The 18,376-nt window shown below is 45.4% G+C and overlaps 2 protein-coding genes across 2 annotated transcripts in view; both read left to right on the forward strand.

The window, feature by feature from the left end:
* LOC133352727 (neutral amino acid transporter A-like) overlaps positions 1-12,046 on the forward strand; it is a 56,307-nt gene extending 44,261 nt beyond the window's left edge. The window contains exon 8 of the mRNA XM_061568556.1: positions 801-12,046. Within this exon, the coding sequence (XP_061424540.1) occupies positions 801-1,035 (235 nt within the window). The 3' untranslated portion in view covers positions 1,036-12,046. The remainder of the gene's footprint in view (positions 1-800) is intronic.
* Positions 12,047-16,604: 4,558 nt separating this feature from the next.
* LOC133352818 (HEAT repeat-containing protein 5B-like) overlaps positions 16,605-18,376 on the forward strand; it is a 51,279-nt gene continuing 49,507 nt past the window's right edge. The window contains 2 exon segments of the mRNA XM_061568739.1: positions 16,605-16,762; positions 17,790-18,015. Coding sequence (XP_061424723.1) covers positions 17,890-18,015 — 126 coding nt within the window. The 5' untranslated portion in view covers positions 16,605-16,762; positions 17,790-17,889.

Below are 18,376 nucleotides of genomic sequence, written 5' to 3' on the forward strand. Positions count from 1 at the left end.
AGCCACTTCGTTGAGCTATCATTTGTGGCCAGTTTGTTTCTGAAAAAGAGCTATATAGCTCAGTGAGCCTTAACTGGTCAAATAAATCAATTGTTTACAGTTTAAAATTAGTTTTTATAGTTTATACTCGGGGTGCATAGTTTGGGTATGACCTAACCCGAGCAAGTATCAGATAAAAGTCAGATCAGACCTGATACTCGCTCGGATTATTGTGATCAGATTGTAATGAGTACCTAATAAGCAATTACACCCTCATGTAATACTTCATGAGTTACAGGGTGGCTCAGTGAGCTGGATGCTTTTGATCGTGATTGAATGTTTTGGATTTGAAACACAGCTGAGATGCCCTTGCAAATGAGATGTTCCATCCAGGTGAAATATTTGATAAACATAAATTGTGATGGGAGGGATAGGTATAGAGAATGGAGGAGGGTAGGTTGCCATATTTGCATATACTTGTATTAACTTACTACGGCTTATGGTCGATGGTTCTTCTGGGATTGAGTTACACCAAGGTAGACCTGATTTCAGAAGTGGGCCAGGCGTCTTTCTGTGTGGACTTTGTGTGTTCTCCCCTTGTTCTGAATTGGTTTTCTGCCACAGCTAATAAAACATACAACGTAACCGGCATTGCTTAAACATCGCAATTATTGACAATCGCCGGCAAGTTACCCACTCAGGAATACACAGTCGCAACCATTGCCCTCCCCACTGTGAACCTGTGCAGGACCCTCCTGAAAAAATAACGACGATTAATAATAATGATGATGATGAGCTTGCACTTGCATTTCCATTGCCAGGGACCGCACCTGCACCGTGCTCAATGTTGAAGGCGACGCCATCGGCGCTGGGATTCTGCATTACACCAACACGGAGCGAGAGGAGGCAGCCGTGCCGGCCGTGGAGGAACTGGCCGAAATCAAGATGGAAACGCCGATAAACGGGCGCTCGGGCAGTGAGGCATCGCCGTTGATTCGGCACAACCACGTCGTGTCTCTCACCCCCACGTCGCCCGCCCAGGAGTCTGCGCTCTGAGTCGAACGCGAGGACATTGGAGATACACCTTACTGCAGTCCCATGCCCAAAGGCAGGTGATGGTAAATCTGTGTTAGTACTCCACATTCAGTGGGTCACCATATTATGATAACTTGCAGCACTGATTCATTTTTATGATTCTAAAATATATTTAAAAAAATACATTGAGGAATTGATTATATTTGTAATCTGGGTTAATGCAAGCACACCAGCAGCTATTGTACGTAGTTATCCTTGCACACCATGATTCTCCCGATTCATAGTTTATTCTGGGTTAGATCGTGTAGGTGTGATGTCTGGGTTAGATCGTGTAGGTGTGATGTCTGGGTTAGATTGTGTAGGTGTGATGTCTTGGTTAGATTGTGTAACGTCTGAGTTAGATTGTGGAGGTATAACGTCTGGGTTATATCGTGTAGGTGTAACGTCCGGGTTAGATTGTGGAGGTGTAATGTCCACCGTGAGTCAAGTTGGACATATGTGCCCGTTGGTTTTGTTCTTCAGCAACCGGTTACGTTGAAAAGCAAGCAACATTTAAAACATTTTCGTGTGACATTTCAACGGCGAGTACAAACCAGCGTCATCAGGCGATAGCAAGAGATCATATCGAAGTGAATGCACTTCCTGATCTGGCTCCTGGAGTAGGTGCTATGCCACCATCAGATCAGCAACGCAGGAGAACCGGATTTGATCAAAAGAATTGAATGCAGATTGACCGGTTGTAAGTGACAGGGTTAAATAGTGTAACAAGGTGAAGCTGATTCATCGTTGGTGAAAATATCAATCGGTTATGTTGAAGTGTATTGTATTAGTCATGATTGATATTAGTTACATTACAGCTTCATTGTTTACAAAATCCCCTAGGGTTATATCGTAAGGTGTAATTTATCTGTCTTTCTGGTGATTGTTTTTTTTGTGATTGGAATATGCAGGTACGTTGAATTTAAGAGATTATTAGTTTTTTACATTATTGTAATTATGATGTTTTATTTTAACTTAAAAAGGCAGAGTTAATTGATGTTATGAATCTATTTAAGCATTATCTTCATAGGATTACTTAATTCAGCATCATAATGATAATTTGTTCTTAATTCGTTTCAGGGCAGCGTTTGGTCTATAGCAAGTCACCCTGTTCACGTTGTTTTTCCTTTTTTCAATTTTATTTCCCTAATTATTGTTTGCCAATAATAATACATTTTACACGGAACTCTAATCTTACCAGCATAAATTGTGTGCCCTTCCTGACATGCGTGTTCAACCGCAGACATCTGCGTCTGTGAATATTTAATGTTCGATATTCTATGGTTCTTTCGGTAAAGTCACGTATATAGAAAAAAAATAATAACAATAAAATAAAAAGAATGGGTTCTCCCTTATCTCCGGTTGTGGCCAATATTTTCATGGAAAAATTTAAGATGAACGCCATCCAGGCATCCACTCTACGCCCGTCCTTGTGGAAGAGGTACGTGGATGACACATTTGTCATCTGGCCACATGGCCGACCGGCTCTGGTACAATTCCTTAACCACATCAATTCCATACACCCAGCAATCAAATTCACCATTGAAGTAGAAAGGATGGCATGCTACCCTTCTTAGATGTCTGAATCAAATAGAGACCAGATGGCTCAATGAGCAACTGTCTACAGGAAAGTAACCCTTACTGACACCTAACTAAAACCTGATTCCCACCACCATCCATCCCAGAAGAATTCCCTCATCAAAATGCTACACCATAGAGCTCAATGTATCTCCGACCATGAACACCTGACCAGTGAACTCAAACATGTACACCGGGCTCTCATGGCGAATGGATATTCTGACTACACAATCCGCAAAGCCATCACCCCAACCGTGAGGAAGGAGCCATCTGATGATCCAATCAAAATGATCACCTTACCTTACATAGCAGGGATAACCAAAAATATTTCCAAAATCTTGTATAAACACAAATCCAGGTCCGATTTAACACAGTGCATAAAATCCGTGACCTGATCCCATCTGTGAAGGACAAGATTCCTGACATGCAATATCCCGGCGTCGACAAACTCAGCTGTATCTGCGGCAGCAGTTATATTGGGAATCAAACGACATGTCTCAGACCATGTTCGTGAACATAAGGCAGATCTGAAACATGGCAGGACCAATACTTCTGTCCGTGGCTGATCATTACTTTAATGCAGCTGGCTCACACGAAATTTATTTCTCTAAGATGATGGTACTTTGCAAGACGACTGGCTATCAACAAATATTCGTTCACGAAGCCATCCATATATACAGACCCAGACACAAATTCAACCGAGACGACGGTTTTAAACTCAGCAATCATTGGAAAGATGTCATCAACCACTTTGACTTGATTTGTGTTTTTTTGTCCATCTCCACCGTCAGCAGTGTGAGTGTGTGGAGCGAGGTGCAATGCTTTGATTGATGTAGACCTACTGCTGGTGTCGGGGCCCTCTCCCACATTAACATTAGCTGCTCCGCCCATCTCTAAACCTTTAAAAACAGCTTTCCCTCAGAGGCTAACCTCCCTGTTCCTGATGACGACCACTTGTGTTGCGATCGAAACGTCGTGATATTTTTTTTATTCACTTTATTTTCATTTTTGTTATTTTATTTTTATTATTTTTCTATCTACATGACTTTACCAAAAGAACCATAGAATATGAATTCCTGCAGTCATGAAAGTTTAAAGTCAAAATATTTGATGTTCTTTAATTCGTATACTAATTTTACGACCTTTTCGACCAATGTAACATTTGCCGCAACATACACACAGGCTGGTGTACACCTTCTTATCGCCTAAAAATTATATATAATGGATAACGTAGAATGGTGAAAGTGGCGTAGTGTTGTGTAGTAGTGTGGTGTTGTGTAGTAGTGGTGCAGTGTATTTGCACATTATAGCAGGAGTTTGGTGTAGTGATTGGTGTAGTGTAGCGGTGTAGTGGTGCAGTATAGTGGTGGAGTGCAGTGATGCAGTGTCATGTAGAGGTGCAGTGCAGTCGTGCAATGCATTGGTGGAGTGCAGGGTCAAGGTGCAGTGCCATGTTGTGCACCGTATCTTGCAGCATCAACAGTGACTGGTGACAACAGTAGCAGACAAAAACTATATTCACATTCATAATCATCTTCATCGTCATCATTATCATCTATATTAATGTTTTAGGTATAGAGCAGAGCTTCTGACAGTGCTCACATTTCATCTGCATACTCAAGCTGCTGCCTGTGGGAAATTGCAGACAGCATGATGAGTGTAGCACCTTCTTCTATCTCGGTCGCAGATCTCTGCGATCGAGATAAACGTGTGGTGCTCTGATCTGCCGTGTTTGTTGGTAGCAACGTGCATGCATCACAGCCTCCCACCAGGACTGTGCCCTCTCGAAAGACAAAGATCCCCCATGTAGCCTTAACAGACTTTTCGGGCATGTGATGTTAGCGAGCACCTATGAAGGCCGACACGGCACACCAGGGGGTGGGTGGCCAACGCCACGCCCGACCACCTTTGTCTGCCCAGTGGCGATGTTTACAAATCGCACTGGGTTCGAATTTGAGGCCAAGTCGACCTAGTGGAGGTCCAGGACCGGTTCAGATATTCTTCACCGGTGTTGGCCGTGTGCGGGAATCAAACTCGGATCGCCAGGTTCGTAGCGCACGGCGCAAACGCGACATTGCCGCTCCCCACTGTGCCCTCTCCCCCTGACTCTACACAGACATCTGCAGACCCCACGGATAATAGGCTCTGTCTGTCCCCGTCATGACCAGTTCTGTCTGACGTCAGTGACATTGTGAATTAAACAGTAGAATCAAGCAGTGCTAGTCGCGGTCTTTGCAGTTTTTTTTATTTGAACGAATGGAGAAAAGCAAAAGGAGTCGAGCAAGTGATGGTCGCAAATGAGTGGAGTTTCACTCTTCTAAATACCGAATGCGCATTACTCAATTTCTTTTTTATTTGTATTTAATCCATTCATATGGAGCCAGTGCACCAAGTAAGACTCCACATGTCACTTGTTTCTAGATGTCTCCATGTTTGAGTATCTTGTAACTGTATGGAAATTATATCTTTCTCTGTGTTTGCCTGAGAGTGTCTGTGTATTGATGTATTTGTGTGTGTGTGTATCTTTTATACGTTGGCCTTCATAGGTGCTTGAAAACAGCACTTTCCACAACAGTCAATTGAGCCTATTCGTGGGATATTTGTGACTATCTGTTTATGTTTTTCCATGTTTTTCACTTTCGCTGATGTTTTCTCTATATCTGCCTTGTTGCGTAACTCTGTCTCATTGTGTTTCTCCCTCTTTTTTGCGAATGGCTCCATTTCTAGTATCTCACTCTGTCGCTGCTTGTACAGTATTTCTGTGCCACTGTGGTTTGCTTTTCTGTATTTGCATATGTCTCTCTCGGTTTCTTCCTAACTTCTGCCACGGTGGCTGTGAGGTGTTATCTCCCTCACCTGGTATACAGGAGTTCGTAGGTTCGATCTCGACCCTGACGCCTGTATATTTGGAGTTTGCATGTTCTCCCTGTGGTGGCGTGGATTTTTCTCCGGGTCCTCCAGTTTTTTCCTCCACATTTAGAAACATGCGCTTAAAGTATTTGGCTGCAAGACATTTCCACGTGATAAGCTACTTCATTGAGCTATCATTTGTGGCCAGGTCACTTCTGAAAAAGAGCTATATAGCTCAGTCGGCCTTATCTGATCAAATAAAAAATGTGTTTAGTTTTAGTTTATGTGTCTTTCTTCATGTCTCTCTCCTGTATTTCTAAATCTGAGATGTTTCATGACCAAACACAAGTGTTCCACATAAGTACACAATTGTGCCATTATTTCAAGGCTCAAAGCAACCTAATCCATTTTCATTTTATGAAAGGAAGCACAAACAATCTATTAATCAGATTATGTTATTTTGTAGTCACCAAATATGAGATCGCATTTCTTTAAAATCGGAGACGGATTAATTTTAAACTGGTAAATTTGACCAATACTCTGCACACACACGCAGAGTCTGGGACACATATGCACATGTATATAGTATACGCTGAAAATGTAAACAAGCACAAATCCAAACACCACAAGCCTGTACAAGCACCGCCATCTGATCCCATCTTAAAGAGAGGATACTCGTCTTTAAAATATGGAAATTCCCCAACATTGATCCAACCAAAGCCTGACTGCTAACGAGACACTGCACGTCGAAACCACTCCAGAGTTTGTTGTGCTGAATCAATGTTACTGAAATTGTGCACTTTCAGAAGGCCGTCTCGCCGATGGGCAGTTTAAGAATGACTTTTCTGTTTATGTGTAAAGAAAGACATGTGAATGGGACAATTTGTCTGCTTGTGTCTTTTGATTTTAAATGAGTTGGCTGCTATTCATAAGAGGTATTTTGGGTTAGATCGCATAAATATAAATGTGTTATTAAACTCGCCACCACCCGACACAGCCAATTAGGAAGGTTTGTCACATAAACAAAACATCCCAATTAGTTACTAGTTAAGCACACCGGTTGTGTGTTGGAGAGTTAACCCACAACATTTACAATTCGAGTACCGTGACGTTTTGTCGATAGTCACAACCAGCCTTGTCAAGCGACAGCCGGTGTGCTGAACTAGTAACTAATTGGCATCTTTTGTTTATGTGACAAACCTTACTAATTGGCTGTGCTGGTGGCGGGTTTAACGACACATTCATATTTAAGCGATCTAACCCAAAAAAAAACTTTTATGGGTATTGGTCGTGAAAGGATCCGTGTTAGACTGGTTGCTTTTATTGTCAGAATACTGAGGGTTTTTAAACAGCCCTTTACAACCTGATGATTAATCAAGCAAGAAATTAAAGTTGAGTATTTAACCGTGCATTTACCAACAATTCAATATGCAGCCTCAGTAACGCGAGGTGCACGAATTCCAACCTCGGGGTATGCTGGGTAGTGAAATGCCAGATTTTCTTTTTTTACTGAGGGCTGCTTGTTCAGTGGAACAGTCAAACATAAATGTTCTCAGGATATGTACAGTGAGTCCTATTATACAATTACAGACAGCCAGCTTTACCGAAAAATTATATATTTATGCCAGACAAGAGCACATGTGTAGTCACTTTACAAGGGATGCCATAATGCGTAGACAGGGTTGTAACAAGGTAATAATAACAAAGGTAAACGAGTATAAGCCTAAACGTGTGTTTAAATGCTTCTTAGAAGTATTTTCACGGTATAAAATTAAGTCACCAAGACAAAGTATGCATGCGAGCCAAGAATATGAAATTGAATGTATGCGCTTCGTGAAAAAGTGTTAAAACCCTGAACTGAACCACAAGGGGATTTTTGTAACAGGAGCCAAATTTGAGGTGAGACAGCGTGCGTGACCTGGTAGAGGGGGTCCTCAATTTTTATGGTACCACAGAAGAGGTAAGGAACAAAATCGTGTTTACATCATTTTACATATTAAACATGGGAAATGTCGGAGTGCAATCGTTAGCACAATGGATTTTCCATCCACAGGTCGCTTGGTTGAATTACATCTCCCGGCGTGGCACTGCAAAAAGGGTGCAATTTTCTAACATTCCCCCACTGCCTCTGCACCCAGCAGGGTAAATGGGTACATCAGTGAGTCTAAACTGCAAACTATTATTTCATTTTACCACGTAAGGCCCACTGAGCTACGTAGCTCTTTTTCAGAAGCGACCTGGCCACAAATGATAGCTCAATGAAGTGGCTTATTGTGTGCAAATTTATAGCGGAGGACCTGGAGAAAAATCTGCTCGACCACAGGAATAACATGTAAGCTGCAAACATACAGGAGGCGTCAGGATCGGGATTGAACTCACGACCTATTGTATACCAGGCGAGGTAGTTAAAATCTCGCCACCGCGAGTCGATCGGAAGGTCACGTGTGTGTTGGAATAAAGCGTGGGTACGCCCATTATTTGGATTATTTTTCTGCTATAAATGTCCAAATGATCAGCTACTTTGTTGAGCTATCATTTGTTGCCAGGTCGCTTTTCAACAATAAGTTAATACGTCCGTGGGCTTTGTCTGGTAGGATGGGGATGGTTTAGGTTGATTTGTTTGTGTTTTGGTGATTTGTTTATCTTTTTGTACTTTGCACTCCTTTCATGTTTTTGTCCTGTTTGTTGCTGTAACGTTCTTACCCGCCCCGACTGGAGATATGTGAAAAAGAGCTTTATAGCGCATTGGATTCCTCCAGTATAAATAAATATGATTCTGATATTTTGATAACACATGCGGTCAGCGTGCAAGAGAAGAACAGACACCCTCTGGAGTTCGCTCTAGAGGAGGCCCTTCCACCAGCAGTGGCGTGAGCGAGCAATTTCAAGGCCGTACCCTTTACCTTTCAGATATCAAGCAGCAGGCGTTTAAAGATGGAAATTATCAACATCTACCTGAATATGAATGCGCAATAAAGTTATAAATGAAGATGTACTGCTTTGCTAGATTGTGGCCAATATAAAATCAATAAGCAGGCAATGCATTTGTTTCAGTTTACCAAACTATCACCAGGGAATGCCTGCGAAATGAATGTGGCCGAGGAGCGCGACACTATCGGTGAGTGTGAGTGTCATCCACAAAAGCTCTTGTGGCCCAAAAACTAAACACCCCCCAACGAATTGCCTTGGTTATACACGTACTGCTGGGAAACATTGTCCTGGATAGCCTATGGATTGTGAATTTACTTGAAGATACCGTACCAATCAAACTTTCAATCTACAATAAAATGTTCGTGTAATGCATTCACAATAGAAATACCGTAGCTCCCGTTTGTAATAGAAAGTTAATTGAAAATTTACATTCATAGTTTCAGTGTTAAAGTTTCTTGCACACATTCGTGTCTTGGATTCATTTGTATTTTACACGTTTCATTATCATTTCTCTACTTCGAAAGCTATATTCCAACAGATTTTATTAATTGTACAGTATTTTTAGGCACCAAACTGCAAACGTTATCACCAACTAACAAGTCACAATTCTCACTGCCACACAATTCTGTCTACACGATAGAAGAGCCATTGCCCAACACCTTAGCATGGTTTTCATAGTTATAAGGTAGAACGTGTTCACGATTATGGAGTTAGTGTCTTATCATTCTGTAGTTATACCTCCTAAATATTGTTATACTTATACACACACCATGCGTCACAGATAAAACCTGTCTGATGAAATGATCAAACACCAAAATGGTTACCACCATCGAAGACCACGCACATTGAAGCAAATATTGCTACACCCTGACAGGGTAACTGCATAAACGTGGTGAGTACCACGTGTAACTAAGACCACAACGGGGTAACTACACTCTACACTACAACGAGGTAACTACATAACCGGGTTAGTCAGTAACGTACTGCCTGACCCACGAGCCGAGCGTAACGATCGAAGACCGAAGCGACGTAGCATGGCGGGTTGATTCCAGACAACAGCCCTGATCGGCTCTCGGGACCTCCCTTATATGCGCCTGAGCGTGGCCTGGCTCCGCCCACGGCCATACCCCCTTCTGGATCCTACCAGAAGGTTCTAGGCTGCATGTCATGTGTCCCACTCGCCCCCCTCGGGCCCCCCTCGTTACCCTATCCTGGTCACGTGCCCTCTCGGGTTCACCCAGAGTATCATGTCCTGGCGTGCCCTCTCTCTGCCCGTTACCGGAACCAGTGAGAGGCTCGAACACACGTAGTTCCTCTCTATTCTCAATAGCTGGCGCTAAGCGCCGTAGTGACTTAATATACGTCACTACACATGTATACTGTACTGTAAATACAGAAATAAACTGTATGTTTCAGGTTGTTTAATACTTTCAGTGTGTCTGGTATAGGATTTTTAGTTTTAAGTTACCAGGGTTTTCGTGTTTTTTTCACTCTTCTGTTGAATCGTCTTTGAGGCCTTCATTGTCAGTACAGGGCCAATTCGTGAAAATGTTTGTGTTTACATGGATTTAATGCAGTAGGTTTTTTTCTGCACGTACGATATTGTGGTACCATTTCTGTGTAGTGGAATTAATTGAAATACTGCAATACAAATGTGATATTATTTAAGATCAAGGCTATGCTTCATGATAATTCAAGACAAATTGGCAATTTGTGTTCATGCCATCTATTAAGTGATTGGTGAAGAGTCGCAGCCAGGAAATGGCATAATACAGACAGACGGTAATACTGGTTAAATAATAAAACAAAATTGAGTGCTTTTGAGAAAATGGTTATAAAACAATGAAAAACTATATTGTCACATCAATTCTTTTAAATCTATGGGATACTTTTTGGCAGTATCAAGATGATGAAACAAGAAAAAAAAGGCTTTAAGCTTTCTGGCAAAAATACAGGAGGTGTTAATATGTGGAAACACCAATCAGACACCTATTAAAAGGGTATCAAGTCTGCTTTAACCACGCATGCTTGTGGTAAAACATGCAAATAATTGTTTTCATAATGAAAACACTGTCCTTGAAATTGATTGGCCACACATTGTCAGAGCATACCGTATTTGTATTAGCAAAAGTATGTGTGGTGTCTGTTAGGTGTTTGAACTTCTTAACACCTGTATTGTTGACAGAAGCCTTTTCTCTTTTCGTCAATGATTTACTGGTATGGCACAGTGCCTATCAATGCATATGCAATGAAATAGTCAATGGCAAATGATAAAAAAAATCTGATCACCTGGGGAGGATGAAAGTATGAATGTTTAAAATACCACCTCTGGGGATTTCATTGCAAACACAAATCTAACACTCCACAGTTGTCCTAATTAAAACTACCAGTACTTGGCACGATCAGAAGAGAACACAGCATGCGATGATGACGGTCTCAGGATGAGACCCACATGAGGATATGGCTGGTGGGGAGATTAAGCCATTTTGTTACATATGGGTGTATCGGGTTGCACATAACTCGGGTTAAAATCGACAGCATTAATAGAGAGATGCCTTTGATCAAGCAGTCGATTTTAAATTGTTTTGGAAGGGTAATGCTGCTGGGTATGGCCTGCGTGATATTGTTTCGATCAGTGCAATAGTCATCATATGTCTATTGTTTCTGTAACTTAATCTCGATTGTAATTTGATCAGTCTAAAACTAATCTGCTTGAGCTGACGCCGCAGTTATTTAATGATTTGACATTAATTTATGTTCGCGCATTATTTTCGACAAAAAAAATCGACAATTGTTTTTGCAATGATTTATATTTGCTTCGTTGTTGTACTTTAAATTATTTTGCGTTTTTAATGTTGGTGACACGGGTCACTGCTGTGAGACTCACCCTGGTCTCATGAGCTCTCACCTGGTTACGCAAATGAACTTGACTTGATAAGCTCGATATTTTGTTTAAAATATTTTTTTAAATAAAGTTAACAGCTAGTACGGTTATACCTTTAATATAAATCTATTATGAACAAAAAATGTACACACACGGACAAAATGTCACAAGCATCTTTTAAATAGAAAATACTGTTCGGTTCATCATTCATGATTGTTTTCCATTTGAGTGACAGTCAATGACAATTAGCAAAATTGTTATTCGGAAAGCAAATTAACAATAATAAATGAATATTATTATTACCTAAAGTTACTGTAGTAATATAGGCAGAAGTTCATTAATATGGAACAATTCGTGCGGCTGTAGTTGGTGCTAAGTTCTCAGCTGAGTTCCTTATACTGGCGTGACTTTGTTGCTTTGAGTTCAGTTTCACGGTGGTAATGTATCAATGCACATGTGTATGTATACGTGCAGGTCAATTGGTGTAGTGTCGGTATTGATGTGATTGGAACGTTCATTGCATAAGTTTAATTCAATAATGCACAGTTATTGTGACCAGCTTACAGCGGTGAACTATTTTTGAAGTAGTGTATGTGCACAGCAATGTCACATCTTGCAGAGATGTTTTAGACTTGTAACCCTTATATTGTAAGTTAAAACTGATAGGTCGTGTGTAAACACTATTTTACTCTATGTTGAAAATAAAGTAGTGTGGACTGGTAATAAGTATATTAAATATTAGAAAACAAATTGCTTGGTATTTTTTTTCTTCTTTGAACTGCATTGCGTCAATGTTTTCTGATGCGTATTACCCGTATGGTGGCACAGTATTTAACCTCATTCCCAACCATTACACCGTGTTGACGAGTCATGCGGGATGTCATCGATCATAGAACCCTTCAACATTGACTGGCAAAGTATAAGGTGGCTTTATTCAGAAGTCCATTGACGGAGCTATTTTATATACTTTAACACGAAGGCTTTTGCGACCAATATCATCCATAATATAGGTTTCTTGGGTTAGATCGCGTAAATAGAAATGTGTCGTTAAACCCGCCACTACCCGACACAGTCAATTAGTAGAATTTGTCACAACACACCTGTGTGCTGTATTAGTAACGAATTGGCATGTTCTCTTTACGTAACAAACCTTACTAATTGGCTGTGTCGGGTGGTAGCGGGATTGGCATGTTCTGTTTACGTGACAAACCTTAATAATTGGCTGTGTCAGGTGTTGATGGGTTTAACGACACATTTAAATTGATCTAACCGAAAAAACTATTATGGCTGTTTCATATATATATACACATTTTATACTCGTAGTAAGAAAATGACACAAGGTGATTTCCAGAGCACACTTCTCCAAATTGTGTTGCCCATTTCCAACAAAGCAATCATCGTGCAAGCACAAAAAGCGTCCACGACGTACCTGTGATGCCGCCGCCGCGAAGCCGTTCGGCAGGCACCAAATCCCCGACCTCGCCACCACCAAGCAACGGAGCCGACCCCGCGTCCCCCTCACCTCACCTCACATGAACACACCCGCACTCATTTCCCCCCCCCCCCCCCATAGAGCTCCGAGGGGAGGTCGCCTGGCTGACCGGTTTTTATCCGAGAGACCCTTATCGGGATTAATTCTCACGGTTTCCGGCGATCAGGGAATTGGATGACCTCCCCCGTGCTACGTGGCACCGCGGCGCTGCGGCCGGCCTTAATATGGTGTGGTCGCGGCGTGGGGCATTCGGCCACCGCGGTTGAGGCGCATTTCCCCCCACACACACCCCCACGAGTCGACGGGGCAAGCAGGGGAGGCACGGGACAGCATGAATAGCGGGATCACAGGGGCTGTTGCGCATAGTCATGGAGGGTTGGGATAATTGCGCTTGAGCGCGCAGGCCCCATTGTTAGGGAGGGTAAGGGATTAATTAGGATTTACGCCTTGCACGCAGCACACTGATTAGCATATCAACAGCGCCCAGAACCGCCGTGCGCGTGCCAGAGGATCGCGAGCCCATTGTTTAGCGCAGCATCCCCTTTGAGGTAGGGAGGATAAATAGAGGGGCGCAGAGGGGAAATAGCCCCCTTCTCTCCAGGCCAGCAGACCAGCAGCAGCTCCAGCCAGCGACCCGGACGTCCGTGAGACGCATCGAGGTACGCTGTTAGCGCAGGGAGCAGCGAACCTCCGCGGGCGCCAAACTGAGTGGGGAGGTGAAGTAGGATAATAGTCGATAAATAGGGAATAGGTGCCGGTTTAGTGGAATAGGCCAGCCTCGTCGACTCACTGATTGAACATTAGTTACCGGGTAATAAATCATTAATAGCGAAGCGTGGTCTCGCGTGATCTTGTCATGCAGTGTGAGCGTGTGGGAACGCGTGTGGTACTGTGTGTGCGTAAGCTCGCGGCGTGCGTAATAGGCGTACCCCAGGTGCGCGATCATAACGTAAGCGGCCAGCAGACGGCGAGCGCTGCGCAGAGCGGCGCAAGAGTGGGTATCGCGTGTGGAGCTGTATGCGTGTGTGCGCGCACGTTCACTACGTGTATAATACAGGTGCGCGATCCTACCGTGAGTGGTCTGTATTGAGTGAGTGCCGCGCAGAGCTGTGTGTGGGTGTGCGCGTACGTAATTAACCATGCCTATTACGCGGACCCGCGGGGGAGGGGAATCCTCGAGCGACGGCTCTCACCCCATGGGTGAAGAACCCAACAGCGGTTCGCCTAGTAGCGAGGGGGCGACTAATGAGGTTAATACTGAGGTTAACCCGGCCGTTAGCGGTACAGAGGGAGGGATCTCGGGGGCCAGCGACCCCCACATACCTGGCATCAAAACCCCCCTTTCCTGGCCTTCATAGGTGCTCGCTAACAGCACTTGCACCAACAGTGTGTTAAGGCTATATGGGGGGAGAGGGGGGTTCTTTGACTTTGTGTGCTATTAAGACTGCGTTGGCTGGGTCATGTCGCCCGTATGCCCAGCCACCGCATGCCCAAGCAGCTTCTGTTTGGCCTGATAGAGGGGGCTAAACTAGCATGACACGGGCTGGATAAGAGATTGAGCTGATGCGATATGGGAGGATGTGGAGCTGAGTGTACTTGCCGAAGACTAGTACCAACGGGGTCAAGATCGGCTTCTGTGGAGGAGGCTCGTGAAGGACGCTACTGGGCAGTTAGAGGCAGTCACCCTCCAGCAACAACGGAGAGCAGAGAAGCGACGCTCACAACAACGTGCGGAGCACCGGGTGGCTGAATGCATCAAGTTGGCACAGTAGGGGTTACAGCCGTTGCATCTGCCAGTCATCTCAGCCAACACATTCACCTGGGTCTGTCCTGTGACCTTTCAGCGAGCCTTCGACACTTCACATGGCCTCAAAGTGCAACTGGCCTGGCACAGGCGCTGTTCACCATCACTTAGTGGTGAATAGCGGGTAATGGCACTATCAAGAAGGGCCATCCCCCCTCCCATTCTATACCTGTGTAGTGACTGACTCAGAGACACTAAGAGTAGGAGGCACTCTGTTTATTAACACGGCCTGACAGTAACACTTAGTAACTACAGTTCCCAGTGAGGACAGCTGGTAGACTTCCTGACTGGCGACGCTGAGATGGTGAAGACGGAGACGACGGTGAAGACTCCAGCAGCACGACAGGATCCCACGCCAAACGACAGCCTCGAGGTCCCCTCCTGGGGCCCCTCTTATACTGTCAGCGTGGCCTGGCTCCGCCCCCAGCCACGCCCCCTTGTGGAACCTCCTAGCGGGTTCTCGATGTGACCCTTCCGTGACCCTTCCCCTAGATCCCTCTCTGGTCTATCACGCGGCCTGCTGTCAGTCAGGGCTGCTGTAAGCTACAGATCCCCTTCCCTGCCAGCAGCCAGCGCTATGCTGCTACGTGACCGATTCTATGTCACTACACACCTGATATTGAAAAAGTTGAGTTTTTTTTGTCTGGTACTTGTAGTTGGGGGTTTATAGCTACAGCTCACCGGTGAGTGATAAGAACTATAACCGGTAAACTGCTTTCATAATCTATTACCGGTAAAAGGTTCAATTCCTGCAATGTCTTGCTCACGTCACTCGCTGCTGGTGGAAATGCCTCTACTACTCATTCCGTACCTGTCAACCCATACGGTTTACTCCATATTCTTGTACAGGGAAATAGAGTTTTCAGGTCCATATGGCGTACAGCCGTTTCAATACGGGCAATTAGTTTTGTCTATTTGCGTTTCTCCCTTTTTATGGGATTTTTTAGGAAGGACACTGATATTCATAAGGGCACGGGGTGACCAATAAGGTCTGAATTGGTCTGTAATAAGGGAGGCACTGGTGACAGGTATGTCATTCACGCTAGCCAGGTGTGTTAAAACTAATTTTTATTTTACCAGGTAAGGCCCACTGAGCTATATATAGCTCTATTTCAGAAGCGAACTGGCTATCGCAAATGTTAGGGGCCGTCCATAAATGACGTCACTCGATTTTGGACGATTTTTGACCCCCCCGCCCCCCATCGTTACATGGCGTCACAAAAAGTCAGACCCCCCCCCTCAAATATGACGTCACAAAGCTCTGCCCCCCCCCCCCTCAAAAAATAAAACATGCTTCAAATCGCTTAAAACTATTGTCATTGTAGTGCGTATTTAATGTGCCGCTGCTACTCTGATGTTGTAGGAGAAAACATTTATTAAAAAGTCTATTTAATTAAGTAGGACGTGTTGTCTATATTTATTTAAAGTTGCGCATTTTGATGTGACGTCACATTTCTCACCCCCCCCCCTCCTCGTCACACATCGTCACAAATGTCTGACTCCGCCCCCCCTAGGTGCGTGACGTCATTTATGGACGGCCCCGTAGTTCAACGAAGTGGCTTATCGTGTGGATATTTATAGCAGCAGCTAAATACTCTAATCACGCGACGTTAATTCTAAATGTTGATGGGAAAACCCGGGGGACCTTGAGAGATACGCAAATTCCAAATATACGGCGTCGTCAGGGTCGGGATCGAACTCACGATCTCGGGGGAGATGACATCTGGTAGGGTTGGCCGTACCCACACTTTACCCCATCACCACCACCCATCACCACCACCCATCACCACCACCCATCACTACCACCCATCACTACCACCCATCACCACCACCCATCACTAGCACGTGCGCGTTGCCCCCAAGTGTGCCGACGTCATCCGCCACGTCACGAGGCACAAGTCGCGGCGTGGCTCACGGGACGTCATCCCCCCACCGCGACTGCGCGGGGGGGATGGCAGCCGATGACGCGGGTCCAGGGGCCGGCCTAACGTGACGTCACCCGCGCGCGTGACGTCACGCGGGGAGTGTTTGTGTCGCCCGACGAAGCCGCAGCCTGGGGGCGTCGTGGCCGCCGAGCAGAGAGAGGCTCTCCCCGCAGCAGCAGCAGCAGGAAGAGGAGGAGGAGGGACCGAGACTACGACGCGCGCTCTCCGCGTGTCGCGGATTCACGGTACGAGGCCACCCGCCCCGTCTCTTGGCCGCCTCGATGGCAGCTGAGCGGGCGGCGCGGTGAGGCGAGCGAGGAGGCGGACGTCTCCTGCGCGGCCCGGGGGGAGCCGAGAGCCCCCCGCGCCCTCCCCGTGCACCCGCGTGAGCCACTGAGACACCGGGGGCCTTGAGACACCGGGGGCCTTGAGACACCGGGGGCCTTGAGACACCGGGGGCCTTGAGACACCGGGGGCCTTGAGACACCGGGGGCCTTGAGACACCGGGGGTCTAACACACGGGGCCCTGGGACTCTCGGGCCTAAAGACCGGCTGGGGGGTGGGGGGGGGCGTTGAGGGGGTGATTTTGAGGGGTGACGTTGAGGGGTGATGGGGGTGACGTTGAGGGGGTGATGTTGAGGGGTGACGTTGAGGGGTGATGGGGGTGACGTATGAGGGGTGATGGGGGTGACGTTGAGGGGTGATGGGGGTGACGTTGAGGGGGTGATGTTGAGGGGTGATGGGGGTGACGTTATGGAGGTGACGTTGAGGGGTGATGGGGGTGACGTTGAGGGGTGACGTTGAAGGGTGATGGGGGTGACGTTGAGGGGTGATAGGGGTATGCGCCCAACTCCGTGGCGCGGCATCGCGGCAGTCCGCACGTCTTGTGCGGGAGTCGCCGCCAGGGGGCCTGGGGCCCGGGGCCGGCGTTTGCCGGCATCGTTTCGCACCAAGATCACTGCAGCGGTCTCGACTCTTCTGTGCCACATCCGCAGGATTGCGGCCTGTAAACAAACGAAGGCACCTGGCTCACCTGGCGGCCGCTGGACACGTGTCGGGGCCCTCCACAAACCTCCTGGGCGTCTGTGGAAAAAGAGCTTTAGAGCTCGTCGAATTCTTCCAGTATAAAGATTCTGAACTTGACACTTTCTGATGCGTGTCAGACAGACATATAAGTTGTAACTGTGTTAAAGATAACGTGTTAGTGTTGCGAGCCTGATTCTATTTAAATGTTTTGTTCCATGCCTCGCCAATAATGTTGTCTTCCATCAGTTTCCAACGCGGCTGGAGCGGAATGTCGTGATTTGGTTTTGAAGAGTTTTGGAGCAAGTGGCACTTCTTCCATCTCGCCTTCGGGTTCCGTAACAAAACGATGGAGCTGGCTCACAGTCTGTTGCTCAACGAGGAAGCCCTGGCACAAGTGACCGATGCCAAGAAGCCCATATTTGTTTTTGAATGGCTCAGGTTCCTCGACATTTATCTTGCCACCGCTAACAAGGTACGTATCTGGTAACGTTCTCAAACGGGGTGTTATTATAGTGTTGTTGTTCAAGACCGGTGTGTAATTGAGTGTATGTGATAATTATATATATGGCTTTGAACGTTTGCAACATTAAAACATCGCGGGAGTTGCCAAGCGTTGAAATTGTATTTACACTCCAAATAATGCATTTGGAAATGTTATTTAATTTGCTCCATCTCTGAACTTCCTGCAGTTTTTGAACACATTTTTGTGTCGTCATCAGTATTTCTTTCCAGCCTGCACACATTTTCCTGTTGTGATGGGTTTTTTCGTTTACAGCAAGTATTTGATTTCAATCTGAGTTTGATTCCGTGCCACATATAACATCAGTGATGAG

Source organism: Lethenteron reissneri, chromosome 41, assembly GCF_015708825.2.
Source record: "Lethenteron reissneri isolate LAM-NWPU_2019-01 chromosome 41, ASM1570882v1, whole genome shotgun sequence".
Lineage (NCBI taxonomy): Eukaryota > Metazoa > Chordata > Hyperoartia > Petromyzontiformes > Petromyzontidae > Lethenteron > Lethenteron reissneri.